The sequence below is a fragment of the Sorex fumeus genome, unplaced genomic scaffold, assembly GCF_029834395.1.
Source record: "Sorex fumeus unplaced genomic scaffold, SorFum_2.1 ptg000086l, whole genome shotgun sequence".
Lineage (NCBI taxonomy): Eukaryota > Metazoa > Chordata > Mammalia > Eulipotyphla > Soricidae > Sorex > Sorex fumeus.
In genome coordinates, this window is record NW_026606143.1 from 7,446,483 (window position 1) to 7,465,819 (window position 19,337).

At 40.6% G+C, this 19,337-nt stretch overlaps 1 protein-coding gene across 14 annotated transcripts in view; it reads left to right on the forward strand.

Moving 5' to 3' along the window:
* The window catches only part of CASK (calcium/calmodulin dependent serine protein kinase), a 998,363-nt gene that overhangs the window by 373,952 nt on the left and 605,074 nt on the right, over positions 1–19,337 (forward strand). For 10 of the 14 annotated variants that reach the window (XR_008794862.1, XM_056131339.1, XM_056131340.1 and 7 more), the window contains exons 11-12: positions 224–241; positions 11,709–11,830. Coding sequence is in view for 13 of the 14 variants with exons in the window: in XM_056131339.1 (XP_055987314.1) it covers positions 224–241; positions 11,709–11,830 (140 nt within the window). In the remaining variant the exon portion in view is untranslated. The remainder of the gene's footprint in view (positions 1–223; positions 242–11,708; positions 11,831–19,337) is intronic. The other 4 variants (XM_056131342.1, XM_056131352.1, XM_056131344.1 and 1 more) reach the window with 1 other exon arrangement.

The following is a 19,337-nucleotide window of genomic DNA, read 5'->3' on the forward strand; positions in this document are numbered from 1 at the left end:
CAGTGTTTTATTGTTCTGTTCTGTTTTTAAAGAGGAATCTAGTGTTTTGATGGCTAAAATCTTAACAGTCCCAGTGAGTGTGTGCATGAAACAGTCAAGTTCGCTTTAGCCTCAACTGGGACATCATGCTTCTTGTGGCTCATCTAGTGGGCCCAATTGTGGCTTGATAAATGCTCTAAATTCATACTGTTTGTTGTTTGTCCATATGCTGCCTTCCTCCTAGGACTTCTAGCAGCAGAAAGTAGGTATCCCTTTGTTTTCCTCTAAGGTTAATCTTTTATGCAAAAGTATTTGGCTTTGCATGGTTCATAATCAGCTTGATTTTTTATCCTTGGCTGTATGTGTTTAGATGTTTAATTATAAATTTTAACACTGCTAATCATAAAAATAAAATAGATCAATTGATTTTCTGAGGCATTATTGTACCAATAATATTTATTTTTCACATCTTCCATGGCGGAAAAAGAAGCAGTGTTAAAATTTCATGCAGGTTTTACATACCTGTTCATCTGGATTTAATATTATATCACATCTGAATTTTAAGCTCAAATACACTAACTCTGGAGAAAGAGTAACATTTTATTTTATAGTTTGCTATCAAGAAAACCTCCAGGGTAAGTGAGTTTTTTCGATGACTCCATAATCCATAAGCAATTTTATAATTCTGTTAATTGTTTTATTAAAATGGAACTGTGAAATAATCTGGAATCATGTATTTTACCAATGTTAACCCTCCATATAGAACATTAATAAAGACCAATATAATGGCTATAAGTAATTTGCATGTGTAAGAATATTAAAAGTAAAAGTATAGGGGCAAGAGAGATAGTACAACTGGTAGGGTGTTTACCTTGCATGCAGCAATTCCAGGTTCAATCTTTGACACCCAGTATGATCCCCTGAGCCCTACCAGGAGTCAGCTCTAGGTGCAGAGCCAAGATTAAGCCCTAAGCAGAGCTGAATGTAGCCTCAATGCCCCCCCCTCCCAAATGTATGTAAACCGTTTTTCAAGTAAACCTACGACAGTCTAAATGAGGGGATGGTATCAATGTCAGGATTCTGACTGTGATATTGTATTATGCTTTTGTAAAATGTTACCAGTGGAGGAACTGAGCGTAGTGTATATGAGATCTCTGTATTCTTTCTTACAACTGCATATTAATCTACAATGATCTCAATAATAATTTCAATAAAGGTAATGCAGTAGGGCCTGGACTGATAGTATGGTCAATAAAGCACTAGCTGACACAAGTTTGATCCCTGGCATCCCATATTGTCCTGTAAGCACTTTCAGGAGTAAGTCCTAAGAGCAGAGTCAGGGGTAACCCATGAGCACTGATGGGTGTGACCCCCAATACAATAAGCCTTTACCTCAACATCTTATCAGAAGAGGTATATAGGAAACAGTAGAAAATCTGAGTGCTGTTAATTGAATTCATTGTCACATTTTCTTGCAGTAGTTTCTTGTAGCTCAAAGACTTTTTTTCCTTTTTGGTTCACACCCAGCAATGCTCAGGGGTTACTCCTGGCTCAGGAGCTCAGGAATTACTCCTGGTAGTGCTCAGGGGACCATATGGGATGCCGGGTATCGAACCCGGATTGGCCACGTGCAAAGCAAATGCCCTACCTGCTGTGCTATCGCTCTGGCCCCAAGGAGACTTTTTCTGAGTGATAAAAATGAACAGTTATATTGATGGATTTTTAACTTCAATTTTACCTTAGTAAGCAGGTGTTTTTATTTTTAATTTTTATTAGTGAGATACCATGAGGTACAGTTGTAGACTTACAGATTTTTGTGCTTGGGTTTCAATTATACAATGATCAAATACCCATCCCTCCACCAGTGCCCATTTCCCACCACCACGGATCCCAGTATCCCTCCCACCCTCCATTCCCCCCATCCCACCCTGCCTCTGTGGCAGGGGGGAGGGGAACTTTCATAGAGTGGCTGATATAAGAAAGTGTGTATTCAGTATTATTTAGCTGGGATTGCTAACATAATAGCAAGAAAATTTATTGATTACTTTTTAGAAGCAGCTAAACTTCAACAAGAATACATGTAGGATCTTCTCAATGATACTGGTTATAGAGCTATATGTGTGATTTTTAAAATTTTTATTTATTTATTTATTTTGAATACCCATCCCTCCACCAGTGCCCATTTCCCACCACCACGGATCCCAGTATCCCTCCCGCCCCCCATCCCCCCATCCCACCCTGCCTCTGTGGCAGGGCATTCCCTTTTGTTTTCTCTCTCCTATTGGGTGTTGTGCTTTAAAGATTTGTGTGCCTTTTCTTCTCTCAGGCACACAAATCTTTATTACCAAAATAGCTGTAAACGTGGGGTATGGAGTTGTCAAATGTCTGCAGTATATATATTTATTACAACTCAGTGAGTGGTACACTTAAAATTTGTGTATTTCTCTTTATATAAAATCTTACATGGTTGCTGTAGAGATAATACAGGGAGGGATTAAGGCAATGCCATGCATGTCACTGATCACAGTTCTATCCCCGGCACCATAAATGGTCCCCTAAGCACCGTTGTGAACAACCCCTCAGTGTAGATCCTGGAGTAGCTCCTGAGCACAGCTGGGTGTAGCTCCAAAACAAAAACAAAAACAAATACAATTTTTTTCCTGGAAGAGAGAAAGAAATCCTAAAATCTCTACTATAGTGTTTAGAGCAAGAGTGTACTAAACTTGGCCACTCTGACATTTATTTTTTAAATTAATGAAAAATGAGATGAACTGATCGCTGTACATATATATGATACATCAAATCTTGTAGATAATTTGCAATTATGTAGCATACAATTCTTTGAATTTTTTTATCTTTGACATTTTTCATAGTAAAACATATAGAGAAGTCATTTGAAGACAGATTCAGCCTACTCTGACACTGAGAACTTTTATTTGTTTTGTTCTGTTTTGTTTTGTTTTGTTTTGGGGCCACACTCAACCTTGATCTGGGCTTACTCCTGGATCTATGCTTATGAATAATAACTCCTGACAGTGCTTGGGGGACCTTATAGGATGTTGGGAATTGAACCCTGGTCAGCCTCATGCAAGGCAAACACCCTAGTCACTGTATTATCTTTTTGGCCCCAGCTCTTAACTGTAGCATCCTATTTACTTTCCCATCCTTCTTTCTGGTTAATTTTACCAAATCAACTTTTGTATGACACGTTTCTACTCTTGTATTAATTTTTTTTTTGCATTCAATAGGTTTTGGTTTGGGGCTTTCGGGTTTGTTTGGTTTTTGTTTTGCATCCACACCTAAAGTGCCAGGACTTTTTCCTGGATCTGTGCTCTGGATCCTTTCTAGCGGGTTTCAGGGAACCTTATGGGTTACCAGAAATCAAACCCAGGTTGACTTGGTGCAAGGTAAACGCCTTATCCACTATGCTATATCTCTACACCTTGTATTTAAAGTTCGTATTGCCCCTTAAGGCATATCACATTCCTCTTTAAATAGACACAGAAAACATTGTTTTTAAACAGTTGATATATTTTTGCTTTGTAATTATCTTATAATGGCAGCAGAACATTTTTGACAAACCTGGATCTTTGATAGTGTTAGGAAAAAAGAGAAATTTTCAAGGTGAAAATAATATGATTATCTGATTATCACCTGAAAGGAGAGGGGGACGGAGGGAAGGAGGAAGAGAAGAAGAAAAATACCTGCCATAGAGGTAGGCTGGGGTGGGGGAGGTGATGGGGGGGAAACTGGGGACACTGGTGCTAGGAAATGTACACTGTGGAGGGGATAACACTGTATGACTGAAACCTAATTATAAACAGCTTTGTAAGGGTCTATCTCACAGTGATTCAATAATAAAATCTTTTTTAAAAATATGATTAACAATCTAATGTTTAATTAGCAAATGAATGACCTGGAAAACAGAGAATGGACTCAGGCCGACCACAGGGGTAGAACTCAAGCTTTGCATGTAAGAGGCATTTCCTGGAATATGATCCCTGACCTCCCTGTACTATCCTTCTCCTCCCAAAAATAAATGAAATATTACCGCATTATCAACTATAAATTATTCAGGTGTGTTGCTAAGGGTGGAACTTGCTTTCTGGTAGGGACCATTCTGGAGTGAAGGGACTGCAGTGTTGAAGTCTGGGTTTTGAGTCTCACTCTTCTTACTATTATAGCCTTTCGCCCTGCAGAGCTTCTGTTTGTCAACTGTAAAGACACTTGCCTGCAGGACAGAGTAATCATGGAATCCTAAGACAGTCAGCATGAGAGCACATTGGAAACTGTCAACTCTTACACAAATAGAAATACTCAAATAACGTTCATTGCAACTTCAGGGAAACAGTGCTGTAAAATAAACTGTTTCTGTGGGTAAATCTTTCCTTGGATTGCTTTATTTTTTATTTCTTCAAAATTCACGCAGGAGAGTCAGAGCAATGCAGTGGGTAGGACATTTGCCTTGTACACAGCAAACCTGGGTTTGATTCCCCGGCATCCCATGTGGTCCCCTGAGCACTGCCAGGAGTAATTTCTGAGTGCAGAGCCAGGAGTAACTCCTGAGCATTGTTAAGTGTAATCCAAAAACAAAAACAAAAAACAAAATTCACACAGGAAAAAATTGTAGTGAGACACATTTTTTACAGAGCACTCTAAAGACAAAAAATGAGCAAGACACTTAGAGGGCATGAAATGAGTTACCCTCTAAGGTGAACAGCATGCTCTATTCATTGATTGATTTCTTTTTAAGGTTAAATTCAAGTTTATTGAGAGGTTTTTCTGTGTGTGTTTGGGGGAACCATTTACAGTCTGTGAGTGAGTAAATATACTGATCAGCAAAATCAATCCTAGTGGGTTGTGCTGCATTTAAAACAAATAGCAATGGAAAAAGCCTCCTAGAAAATTTCTTGGTATACATTTAGATTTCACAATGAATTTTTTTAAATGAGAGATGGAGTTGGTATTGAGCTACAGACATCAATCAAAGTTCACAGACCAATGATTCATCACTGGCCTGAGACAACCCAAACACTCTTTATTTATTTATTTTTTATGTAGGAGTACTGCTATTTATTTAGCCACTGATTAGGCTGATTGAATTGGGCATGAACTCCACCCAAACACTCTTTAAATAAAAATGTGTTCTATGCTTCTTACTAGTCAGCCCCAAAGAAAGGAAAAATTGGAGCTAAAGTTGTCAACGAAAGTTGTTTAAATGATCAAGGATGAAGAAAGATTTTGAGGTTAGGCCAAAAACTGTGTGCTTATTCCATCTCAAGAGATGAGGAGAAATGGAACAAAAACCATTATTTCCCTCCTTAATTACAAAAACTTCAAATTAGGAACACTTTTCTGAGCCGGAAAAAAAACAACTCAAGTACAGCTATGGAAATGCTTCTTTGTATGATTGAAACCCCACGAAGTTCATCACATTTGGTGGTCAAGGTATTACTCTTGATCAGCTCAGATAATGTGACAGTTCCAGGTCGGCGTTGTGCCCTGAGGACACAGACTATGGCCACCCTTGTGCTTTCCAGAAATGTATCCACTGGGGCCATCAGAGATTAGACCTGCCTTGGAGATGGTGAACTCTAGGTCCTTCCTACATGACCTGTTTCTGTGCCACTTTGTGCCTCATATGCTATCTCTCTTCATGCCCCCCACATCTGACACACATCCTGAGAACCCTTCCTTGAAGTCATGGATCATACCAGTCTTCTCTGAAGTCTTTGCCAAATACATGGCAAAAGGCAGGAATGTTCAATAAAGGTTTGAGTTCTTTTTGATCTGATAGGTAGGGCTCAGGTTCATTTTTTTTCTTTTTGGGTCACACCCGGCGATGCACAGGAGTTACTCCTGGTTCATGCACTCAGGAATCACTCCTGGCAGTGCTCAGGGGACCATATGGGATGCTGGGAATCAAACCTGGGTCGGCCGCATGCAAGGCAAATGCCCTACCCGCTGTGCTATTTCTCCAGCCCCTCAGGTTCATTTTTAACTTTCGTGTCCATGTGTGATCCATACAAACTTCTAGGGGAAGGGTGATATACATCTCCTAACCATCGGGTATAGGAAGTCAGGAGCACATAGACTGAAGCCAGACACACCAGGGTTGAGTCCTGACACCTCCACCTCTAGTATAGGCCTTTTCTTAACTGCTCTGAACCTTACTCAGAACCTTATCTGAAAAGGTCATATTCTCCAATGGCTTTGGTGAGAATTGTCCAGCATAGTAAACATTCAAGAATTTGGCAACTGTGTTATTTTCTTCCAGTCTGAATGAACAAATTGCATGCTTTGTAGACTTTATGAATTGAATCAACTGTAACCCTGCCAGGCAGACCTCAATCCAGTGGAGTGGACAAATGCATGTGTAGGGGTAGCCCCTGCTGTGTGCTGGTGGGATGGAATGACGCAGCTCTGAGACTTCACTGACCAACGATTCATCCCTGGCCTGGAATAGCCCAAATGACTGACCGCCTTCCCAGTCTTCTATTGTCTTAGTATTTACTTGATCTTTTCACAAGATCCTTTTCATTTTTGTCAATTTTTGACAGTTAATCAGTATTTATTGAGTACCTAGCACACATTGAAAAGATACTTTTTACTTTTATCTTACATGGCTAACTGCTGTCTAAATCATGCTGGATAGAAATTTTTTTTTTATTTTTAGTGAAACACCATGAGGTACAGTTGTAGATTTACAATTTTTTGTGCTTGGGTTTCGATTATACAATGATCAAATACCCATCCCTCGACCAGTGCCCATTTTCCACCACCAAGGATAATATCCCTCCCACCCCCATCCCTCCCATCTCACCCTGCCTCTGTGGCAGGGCAATCCCTTGTGTTCTCTCTCTCCTTTTGAGTGTTGTGGTCTGCAAAAGAGGCTTTGAGTGGCAAACATGTTCAGTCCATAGTCTACTTTCAACATGCATCTCCCCTCCTGGGAGGATCCTCCAAACACCCTTTATTTGGTGCTCCCTTCTCTATCTGAGCTGCCCTTTCCCTGGATAGAGATTTTTTTAAAAAAAAAACATGGGGACCTGAGTGGTAATATAATGGGTAGGGTATTTGCTTTGTAGACTTGGTATGCCTACATCCCAGCACCCCTTTTGATCCCCCAAGCCCTCCAAGAGTGATCACTGGGCACAGAACCAGGAGTAAACCCTGAGCACAGCTGAGTATAGCCCCCGAACCAAAAAATATATATAAGGTCCACTAAGATAACAGAGTTCAGATGATAATTATCTTTCTGCAGCATTTGTTGAATTTTTTCTTAATAATTTAAGTAATATGGCTACAACAGTGTTTAAGTTTATAGTATTAATGTAAGTCACTACACACTATCACTATTTTGAAAATATTTTTAACAAGAGTGTAAAATTAAATATTCCTGTTTTAGGAGTTCAGTGTTACCATACCACACCTCCCCCAAAGTGCCAATAGTCATCCACTGAATATTTTTTAGCAAACAAAATGTTTTCCTTAGTAATTTAACTATTGTAGTTTCCTAAGTTGAGATGCGTAGAACTGGCCTTAGTAACTTGATCCATCTGAAATCATTTGATTCTGTGTTGATGTGCTGGGGTCAGAAGTTCAGTGGGACTCATTTATTCACATCATGTCATGCCTTCCAAGACTTTCAATAAGGGATGTTGAGATAACTGCTTTTGACCTCATTTCCAGTTTTAGTTCCAATGTCCAGATTTATTTATTTTCATTCAGAACAAAGGAAATGTCCTGAGAAAGACCAGGTAGGAAGAAGGGAATTTGTTTTAATAGGTTTTCAGAAACAGCTGGTAAGGCAAGCACCAAATTCTTCCTTGTATCTTTCCTAACCCAATTGTTACCTAAAGAATGTTTTCACTAAAAGCATAAGAGTAGCCTGGTAGACATCATTAACATGAAAAAAAGATCAAATTTAGTTGTTTGTATACCCCTGCCATAGAATAATTGGTCCAGAAGTAAAAAGAATAGATTTGCGACAACAACTTGGAAGAAATCTCCAGAGGAGTATTCTGATTTTAAAAAACAAAACAATTAGGTCCCAAAAGATGACTCCATGGCTCAAAAATCACCCAGTGCAAGCACGGGACTATGAGCATAATCCCTGTTGTCACTGCCTATGCAGAGGTGAGCCTGACAGTCTGGGATCCCCAGAGAGGGGGGACAGCCAAGACTCAAAGAATATATGCTGAATGGTTCATTTATATGACATCCTTGAAATAACAAGGTTCAAGAAACAAAGAACAGCTTATACTTGCCAGACATTAGGAGAGGGTTGATGGCAGGAGTGGAGAGTTACTGTGGCATAAATGCGCAACGTGAAGAATCCTTGTGATGGTGGAAATATTCCATAGCTTGATATTGCCAATTTCCCAAGATGTCACCATTGGGAAAATCTAGATAAAAGGGACAGGTGAACACTCTCTTATTTATTGCAATTTCATATGCATCGACAGTAATCTCAAAGTAAAGGGTCAATTTTACAGAGCAGCCAGGTCATTTCTTTCTTGTTTGTTTGGTTGGTGGCCACACCCAGTGGTGTTCAGGGCTTACTCCTGGCTCTCTGCTTAGGGATGACTCCTGGCAGTGCTCAGGGGACCATATGGGGTGCTGGAGATTGAACCCAGGTCGGCCGTCTGCAAGGCAATCATTCTACCTGCTGTACTATCGCTCCTGCCCCAGCCACAGTCCATGTCTAAGTGTAGAACCACTTAACTTGTGACTTAAGCCCCTCATCTTTTATTTTATTGTTCATCTCTTTTATTGATGTACAGTGTTACAGAAATTCAGGGGTTCAGCATTACAGCTTTATAGCAACTTTTATCTTCTATAGAAAACTTTGAACATACAAGGAAGAATGAAACAAAGTATAAGTAGGTAAATAAACTACTCTCAGCTTTTGCTGAGTTTGTATATCTATTTTTCAGTCCTTATTGGGAATAGATAGTTATCATGGCTTTGCATTTTGTTTCCTTAAAATGCATATCATGAATATTTCTGTAGCACTGTATCACTGTCCTTCTGTTGTTCATCGATTTGCTCGAGCAGGCACCAGTAATGCCTCCATTGAGATACTTGTTGTTACTGGTTTTGGCATATTGAATATGCCACAGGGAGCTTGCCAGGCTCTGCTGTGTGGGCGGGATACTCTCGGTAGCTTGCCAGGCTCTCCAAGAGGGATGGAAGAATCAAACCTGGGTCGGCCACGTGCAAGGCAAATGCCCAACCTGCTGTGGTATTTCTGTGTCTTTAAAATTCTTCTAAAGCCAATTTTATTGATGTCCATATTTTGTTCTGTGTTCCATAACTTATGTAATTGCTCTCCAGTTCGTAAATATTTTTTCCATTTTATATGATACATAGCTTCTGCATGAATATTCCTGTACATTTCCCATCTTTTCTATAAGGTAGGTTTGGGACTCTCAAGTTGTGCCCAGGGGCCACTCCCAGCAGTTCCTAGCCAACTGGGCCAAGCTGTTCACTGCCACGGCCTGGTGATGTTGTGCTTGAGGGAACCCTGCAATTCTGGGGATGAGCCTGGGCTGGGTACATGCCTGGCATATACTATCTCTTCAGCCCCATAAGGTAAATGGAATTACTGAATCCAAATACATGAGCCTTTTAAAGGCTCTTTGATGTATTCAGTCAGATTGCTTTCTGGAAAAGTGATCTTCATTTACATTCTCACCACTCAGAGCTTGTAAGTGAAAATGATTCAGGATCAGAAGTAATTAGAAACAGGACAGCTTTTCAAAAGAGAAAAGAGCAAGATTCTTATCTTGCACTGAAGCTGAGTCTCTTAATCTCAGAACCATTGACATTCTGGGTTGTAGAATTTTTTCTCTCTTTCTTTTGGTCCTCCCACGCAGTGATCAGCAGTGGGCCTTCAGACACTCCCAGTAATTCAACCCAGATGCGCAGGCCTACAGTTTCATGCAATGTGGTACAATAGCGGTCCAACAGTATTCAAGCGCCACCAGAACTATACCCAAGAATGCTTCAGAGACCATGTGGTGCTAGGGAGCCATTATATGCAGAACCAGTGGTCCCACCCTTTGAGCTATCTCCCTAGCTTGCAGAATTCTTTCTTGTGGTCAGAGGAACACTGTAGGATGTTGAGGAGCAGCATCCCCAGTCTCTACCCACTGGTTGACAGCACAACCCAGCATTCCTTCCCCTTCCTGCCACACACACAACACCACAGTTGTACCAAACTAAAAGATTTCCAGACACTGCTAAATGTCCCCCGTGGAAGACAAAACCACTGCTGATTAAAAATCATAAGCACTGTGAGCAAGGAGAAAGCCCTGAGTATCGCCAGGTGTGCCCCCCCCCCAAAAAAGAAAACTCCTGATTCAAAGATTTGGTTGTGCACTAAACCATGTACTACTAGATTCTCTTTGGTATACACTAATGTTCAGCAACCTCAGATTTCAAGGTGCTTTTAGCATTTTTATTTTTCTTTCTCAAGAGTATGTCTGCGTATGTTGTGAGCAGAGTGAAATGGGCTCATCATTTCTCTAAAGCTGTGTTAGTGATTATATAGAACCTGGCTAAATTCCTGGTTATCAAAAGAAATGTAAAGAAAGTTATTGTTTTTGTCTTGCAAAATGATTTGTTCTACTATTTAACATGGCATCTGGAGGTATCAAGTCAGTATACTTAACCATTGTCTCTGTCTTCTGAATATAGGGAATCCAGAAGTCTAAGAATGATTTGGCTCTCTTTATACATAGGGAAAGGAAAAAAAGGACCAGATGGGAAATTTTTGTTTTTCTTTTGGTTGGAGGACCACACTCAGCAGAAATCAAGGGACCATGTGGTACCAGGGATCCAGCCTCATGTGTGCAGAGCATATGCTCAGCAAGTTGAACTATCTCTCCAGGCCCTGATGGGATTTTGTTAAGTTTGAAGCTAAAAAAATTCTAAGAAGGCATGGCTTAAGAAGCTTATATAACATGTGGCCAACTGTGGTACCACCATAGTCCTCTGAGCCCTGCCAAGAGGACTCTCTCTCTCTCTCTCTCTCTCTCTCTCTCTCTCTCTCACACACACACACACACACACACACACACACATCTGGCTTTTCCTTCAATTTGATGGAACATACTTGAACAAAAATTTCACCTGTATTGTTTCTGTGCTTTCAAGAGTTGGCATTTGGGGAAATCTTTTTAACATTTTAGGTCACACCCAGCGATGCCCAGGGGTTACTCCTGACTCTGCACTCAGGAATTACTCTTGACAGTGCTCAGGGGACTATATGGGATGTCAGGGATTGAACCTGGGTCAGCAGCATGCAAGGTGAGGCATGCCCTACCCACTGAACTATCCCTCCGGCCCCCTGTGCTTTCAAATATTATGAGGCCATGGAACACCCTGGTTCCCTGATGGTTATAATTTGTTGCACCCAGATCTTCAGATAGTTCAGTTGGAGCTGATGAATTTCCCTATTTCTACCAAAATAAGCATCAGCTTGCTTTGAAAAAAAATAACAAGCACACAGACACTTTCCAGAACACAAACCTGCAGAAAATTTATCCACAGCCCTCCAGGAATACGAAACTCACCAAATTCTAGCTTTCAGAAAGACACTAACCTCTGAAGCTCTGCCCTTAGCTCATTGTTGTTCTTAAGCGTATGAGATTTTTGGCTAAGGGTGAGGTTGACACTGACTTTCTGTACCAGCTCTTTCTTTTCTGTTTATTCCCCCTTAGGAGCCGTCTCACAGGTGCTGGACAGCCTGGAAGAAATTCACGCACTCACAGATTGCAGTGAAAAGGACTTAGATTTTCTGCACAGCGTTTTCCAGGATCAGCATCTGCACACCCTGCTAGACGTAAGTCTTTCTATCAGTTATGTTTTTGGTCAGTGAGATAGCGAGCATATGGTTTGCCTTTGCATAAATCTCCAGATGTTCTTCATACCGGTCCTTTTTTAAGTTTGTGAAAATTGTGGGAACTAGTCAGTCCTGGGTTCCTAATTGAAAGAATGTCTGTTGGATTGTAGCATAAATGCAGTATCACCGAGAAAGTCACAGTGATTATTCCCTTAGAAAAATTCACTGATCATAGCTATGATTACTTCTTGGTTTTTATTTATTTTGAGGCAAGGTTGGGTCACACCCAGTGGTGCTCAGGGGCTATTCCTGACTCTGTGCTCTGGAACAATTCCTAGCAATGCTCAGGAACCACATGTAATGCCAGGGATCGAGCAAGGGTTGGCTACATGCAAGGCAAGTGCCCTTAACTCCTATATTCTTTCTGGAATCTCTTGGACACCTATTAATTTTTGAAAACATTATTTGAAACCATTATGCCAAATGCATGAATATAGGGAGAGAAAAACCAAAACCAATAGCTTGTCTACTGGGCTGTATTCATACGTACATTTTATATTTAACATTGGTATTTTTCATTGACATGGTACATTCTTAAAGTCTGAGTCTCTATTTCATCATTAAGTCAGATGGGCTTCATTTAAAGCAGGCTGAAAAAAAATAAAGCAGGTTGGAATGCAGAACAAATGCAGAAGCTGGCCATTTGTGTCCGCTTTCAAGCCACAGTTGTGAAAGCTATCACAGGACTTACCAGTGTATAGTAAATATTAATCTTTGTGGTCATTGTTTGTTAACACAGATTGAGCGTGCTGGTACTTGTGGGTCATACCTGATTCTATTAATCTTGTTTAAGAAAAAACCTTTATTGGGCTCAGAGAGATAGTACAGGGAGAAGAGTGCTTGCTTTGCACACAACTGACCTGGATTCAATCCCTAGCACTCCATATGGTCCTCTGAGCACTGCCAGGAGTGATCCCTGAGCACAGAGCAAAAAGTAAGCCCTGAGCTCAGCTGGATGTGGCCCAAAAATATTTTTTAAGTAATAAAAAAGGTTTTGAAAAACCTCTTGCCCTGGTTTAGATTCCTGGTACAGAAAAGAAAGGGAGAATGGGAGTGAGACAGACCAAGAAAGAAGAGAAGAGAGGGAGCACCCTCATAATAAGAGAATTGTGTATGCTTTAGGGAACCAAGAACCCTCCAGTGCCAACTCTGATCAACCCACCACAACATGTAAGTTAAACTAAAGACAGCTTTTCCAGAATGTAATCGACAGGACAGCTACAAGAAAGCTGCAAGCTACAGTTTTAAAATGCGCAACTTGAGTAAAATAAGCCAGACATGTTAAAACAAATACGTCACGATAGTATTTGTATTTAAAAGTTGCAAAAAAGCATATTCTTAGAAACAGAGAGTGAAACTGGTTTTCCCAGGCCAGAGGTAGGGAAAACGGGAAGAGACTGGTAAGTAGGTAAGACTGGTAAGTATACCTTCAGTATAAGATGAGTAAAGTCTGAGGATCTAATGCATAGCATAGAGACTGTAATAGCTAATACTAAATCTCATCATTGAAATTTGCTAAGGAAGTAAAATTAAGTCTTCTCACCAAGAAGAGGTAAATGTTTCAGGTAATAGTTCTGTTCATTAACTCCCTCATGGGTTAATCCTATCACAATGCACAGATACATGTATCTAATCAATACATGTCTGAAAACTTTTTACACTTTGACTATATTGCCCTTTTATTCATCCATTATTCCTTAAGAAAGCTTTAGATGTCCCCAGCAAGAGAAGGAAAACAGTCTTCTCTTTAGTATAATTTATCTTAAGTAATCAGAGGACATTTAAGATTATTTATTGCAAACAACTTTTGTTGGATACGAAAAACCTCTGGAAATTCATTTTGTTTATGGATTGTCACAACTCTTCCTCCTCCTTCTTCTTCTTATTTGTTGTTTATTTTGGGGGGCCACATCCAGCAGTGGATAGGACTTACTCCTGGCTGTACACTCAGGAATCACTCCTGGCAGGCTCAGGGGACAATATGGGATGCTGGGGAAACAAATCTGAATTGACCACATGCAAGGCAAGCACCCTACAAGGCAAGCACCCTACCCACTGTACTATCTTTCCAGCTCCTCCTTGTAATTATGTAGATGTTTCTTATTCTCAACCATTGCTTCATATGATGCAAAAAGTCTTCAAAATTGTGAATTTCCCACCTAAGTCATACCTTTTATGATGTTTCCCCCTCCCTTCCTCTCTTACTGTTATTGTGGCCATGACAGGAGTAGAAGGAGTCACACATGGCTGGTTGCAGGGCTCCCATTCCTGGTTGTGATGCTCCCTGGGGTTGCTTCTCTGGCTGCAGTGCTTGCATATTTGACTGTCCTGCTTCCTCAGGATTCCCACACTTTAATCAGGGTGTTTCTGCATTTTCTGATTATAGAGTGGGAGATTTCTGTGGTGCTCATACACTTGCTCCCCAGGGTCACATTCCTAGCCACAGTGCAAGCCCATCTGAGATGGCACATCCAGTGATGCCAGGTACCCCAGATGGCAGAACTGTAGGGACCATGTGTGGTGCATGTAGGTGGCTCAGGCATTGAACTCCTAACCTCATGCTCACAGGATAGGAGCTCTTAGCCACAGAACCACTCCGTAGGCCCATTAGTCATTCCGCTTTCAAGTGATCAGGATGCTTGAAAGCTGGCATGGAGGTAGGACTTGTTTCAGTGAAGTTAGTGGGTAGGTTGACACTTAGCTTCTTTAGATTAAGGACTTTTTAATCACTTAAAGTCCTGAAAAAAAAACCAAATTGGTTCTTTTTTATTGCTGTAGTTAATGTTACATGTTTATAATAGTGTTAACACTTATGATCTTGATGTATAAATATGTCACCTCGCCACCACTGAAGTGCTCAATACCTCCACCAATGTCCTTATGTTATTTCAGGCCTCCTCTTTATTCCCTCCCTTGCCCCTCTGTTTGGTAATCTCAGTTTTGTGATCCAAGGCCAAGGGTTTGTATTCACTAATGATGATTCACTACTGTCTATACCCTTATTTTGTTTCTCTATATGCCACAGATAGGTGAGATCATCTTCACTTAACATGATGTCCTCCAGGTCTATCCAAGTTGCAATGAACCACAAGATTTCATCATTTCTATTTTTGGTTTTTGTTTTAGGGTCATAACTGGCAGTTCTCAGAGGTTATTTCTGACTCTGCTTAGGGAATCACTCCTCACAGGGCTTGGGGAACCATATGGGGTACCGGGGATTGAACCCAGGTTTCTGTGTGTAAGACAAGCACCCTACCCACTGTACTATTGCTCCAGCCCAAGATTTCATCTTTTTGTATAGCTCAGCAGTATTCCTGTGTGTATGTGTGTGTGTATGTGTAAGTGTTAGAACTTCTTTATCCATTCATCTGCTTTTGGACATTTGAGTTGTTTTCATACCCGAGCTACCATTCTAGGTGCTCAGTGAACATAGGTATCTTTTTGTATTTTGGAATAAATTCCAAGAGGTGGGATTTATGGTACTTATGGAAGCTCTTCTTAGTTTTTAAGGAAGCCTCTATACTGTTTTCCATAGATGTCAGATGATGTTCTAACTAATCCGCCGGAATGAGGGTTCCTTTGTCACCACATTCCTATCAGCCCTGGTTGATTCCAGTCTTTTTGATATATACCATCTGTAGTGGTGTGAGATTTTATCTCATTGTCATTTTTCATTTGCATTTCCCTGATAATAAGTGGTGATGAACACTTTGTTCTTTGCCTACTGGCCATCCAAAAGTGCCCTTCAGAAAAGGGTCTCTTCAGCTCCTCTTTCCCATTTTTTTAAATTGGTTTATTGTTTTGGGGGGTGTTGAATTTTTTGAACTTGTGTTTTTCAGCTAATGTAACAAGATTTCTAAGCTAACCAGTCTTGAAACTGCAAGAGAAATAACAGAACACTCTAGATTTCTACAAGGAAGGACAGATACACAAACAGGCTGGATCTTGGAACTGAGCCCAGGCTGCCTTATGGCCCCATACAGAACTTCTCAGATCTCTTCTCTGAAAATATTTCTGCTGCTCTCTTGGGTAAACATTGTAAGAACTTCAGAAGAGACTCAGATGATAGTGAGGGAAAACATTCTTCTAGCATCTTTAGACTCTTTTGAATTCAAAGCCTAAAATAATTAACTGTGTTATCACTATCTCCCCTGTCAGTATAGCTCAATTTGAAGAGGAGCCAGTAGACTAAAAATGAATACCCAAAAGATTCCCTATCCACAGTATTTTGCAGAAGCAGCTACTCAGAAAACTCAGGACTCTCCTAAAATTACAAGGCTGGCTCTGGGCAGTGTTGGGACTCAGATGGTTCTCAAGCTCCAAATGGAGCCATCCTTAATGAAAGTGTTATCACCATGAGTGACATCAGCCTCATAGGCCTATGGCTCATAATCTGCAGTGTGTACACAGGGTTATTAATCTCTTATTACAGAGCTTACAAGCAGAATTTAGATAATAGAATCAGTGATGTGTTCAAACAGTTGCCATAGAGAAAGATTTAGCCAGTAAAAATAATCATAATGCTGTGAAGATGTCTAAAAGGACTGGATCTTAGTCTTTGCATGTAGGAACCCTTGTTTTGGTCCCTAGCACCACATGGTCCCTCAAGAATGGTCAGAAGTGTCCCAATAAACAATACTTAAATTTTACAGTATCACATACAACAAAAGAAACATATTCAAATGCACGCTTAAAAAAAAGCTTATTAAACCTTGGCCACTCATTTTTTTTCCTTTTTGGGTAACACCCAGCGATGCACAGGGGTTACTCCTAGCTCATGCACTCAGGAATTACTCCTGGTGGTGCTCAGGGGACCATATGGGATGCTGAGAATCGAACTCAGGCCGGCTGCGTGCAAGGCAAATGCCCTACCGGCTGTGCTATTGCTCCAGCCCCCGGCCATTTGTTTTTCTTCCTTCTGATGTTCTGTAGCCTGTCCGTAGATACGGGGTTATTTTGTTTTAACAGAATCAACATTGGCTCCTTTTTACGTATTTCTTATACTAATGAGTTAATTTTGTTGGATTTGGGGGGTATGGAATGGGTTTGGGTCACCTGGCTATGCTCAGGACTTGCTCCGGGCTTAGTGCTCAGAGTCATTCCTTGTGGTACTCAGGGAACCATATGTGGTGCCAGGAATCAACCCAGGGTCAGCCACACACAAGACAAACACCTTAACCCCTATACTTTCTGGCCCGTCTTGGCATAGTTTTATGGAGCATGGCTTGTTATTTAATTCCTGCTATCTCAGTAAGACTAAATAACGAGTATAAAGCTGTGAGTTTTAAGCTGAACATAAAAGGACTAAGTTCCTAACAAAAACTAGAAATGATCTAATACTTTTTCTAGTTGTACCTTTAAAATAGAAACAGATTCAACAGAAACATTGGAACTGGGGAGGTGCATGTATGATTGAGGAATGTTTCAATACAAGGTCCCACCCTAGCCCCAAAAAGGAAGCATTGTTGGAATGTATTAGGAGGAGGAAAAGCTGCTGCCTGCTTGAGGCAATTAACGTTAAAGCAAAAGGAGGAATATGATACTTAGGCTGGTTTGGGGGAGAAGCAGGGGTGTTCTTTTTGATTTTAAGTCTTATAAAATATATCTTGTTCAGTCTATAATTTGGAATAGATCATGCAGCCTGTTACCCGGTGACCTCTACCTGACACACTGGCACTCTGTTCCTCACTCTGTGAGGAGAAATCAAGAGGTTTGAGAAAAACTGCTTTATTCAAGTTTGGCCACTATTAAAAATTAAAAGCCCTAGTACAGGGGCTGGAGAGATAGTAAAGTAGGGAAGGCGCTTGCCTTGCACATAGTTAACCCAAGATCAATACTCAGTATCCCTTTTGATCCAGTGAGCCTTGCCAGGAGTGACTCCTGGGCACAGAGTCAGGAGTGAGCCCCAAGCAGCACCGAATGTGACCCTAAAACAAAAACTCCGTAGTATGGTTAATGGTCTGCATATAAAATATGTTAAGTCCAGCTTAGTGGAATACATTGTTACATGTGTGTGATTTTGCTAAGCATGCAACCAAAAAGTGCTACAAACTGGGTACCTTAAAATGATAAGGGCCAAGGATGTAGGTCAGTAGCAGACCACATGCCTCTCATTTACAAGGACAAGTTGAGTCCATGCCTCATGCTGAAGGAGGCCCTTTGTTTGAGCCCCAAATAGACAACCCCCCCCCCCACACAGAATCATTTTCTCATAGTTCTCAGAGCTAGAAGCCCCAAATCAAGGTTTCAGCAGGACCATGCTCTCTCCAGATGTGCCGGGGAAGAATCTGCTCTTGTGTCTTCCAGCTTCTGGGAGTAACCAGCAACTGTTGCCATTGTGTGTAGCTTGTAGATCCATAACTCCACTCTCAGCCTTCTTATTCACCTGGGGTTTCCCTCTAGTTATGTGTGACTGTGCTTTGATATGCCTTCTTATAAAGACACAACAGTCATTGTATCTCAGGTGAGATAATCCTATCTTACCTCATTATCTTTTGGCCTTTTGGGTCACACCTGGTGATGCTCAGGGGTTACTCCTGGCTCTGCACTCAGGAATTACTCCTGGTGGTACTGGGGGACCATATGGGATGCTGGGAATCAAACCGGGGTTGGCCACATGCAAGGCAAACTCCCTACTCGCTGTACTATCATGCTGCCCCAATCTCACCTCATTTTAATTAAGTACAGCTACAAATGCCTTGCTTCCAAATATAGTCACATACTAAAAATCCTAAGTAGACAGGACTTTTGAAGAGACACAGTGTAATCCAGCCCTACATGGAAAACTGATTTTGCTGAGTTGCTTCTACAAGTATGAGCAGGCGTTTCAGAAACCTAGTAGACAGTAATGAAATGTTATTTTTTTCATTCATCAATTCAGCTTCTTTGGGAATTGGTTACAGGACCTTTAATAATATTTTGAGTCAATTGAATAGCCAGTTGACATAGGGACTTATTTATCAGAGACTGAAAAGCAAGGCTATTTTTCGTATTCAAAGCAATTTGTAAAGGCATTTTGTTATTTGCTAGTGACTTTTAGTCTTCTTGTAGGAATTTTCCTATTGCAAGATAAATGTTTACTTCCTAAGTCAACGATGTTATAAAACATTGTTAAGTGACACATTTATCTCTCTGTGTCAAACTTTGACAACTAATTTTTAAATATTCACCTACCATCTGTCATACCTCTGAACAACTGTTAGTGTGTATTACAGACTGCTGTTTCCATGGAGAATATGATGATGCCCCACTTCATTGAGATAATTTTTGTGGGAAGTTCTAAATATGTTTTCTAAAAATATGACCAGTGATTAGATTAATAAAGCCCAAGGGCTGCATTAGAAACTTAAGTTAGCAGTTTTATATTAATTTGCAATTATAATTTATGGTGTAATTATATTTTTAAATAGTACATTAGAAATACGTTAGCAGCTGGAATTCTCTGTAA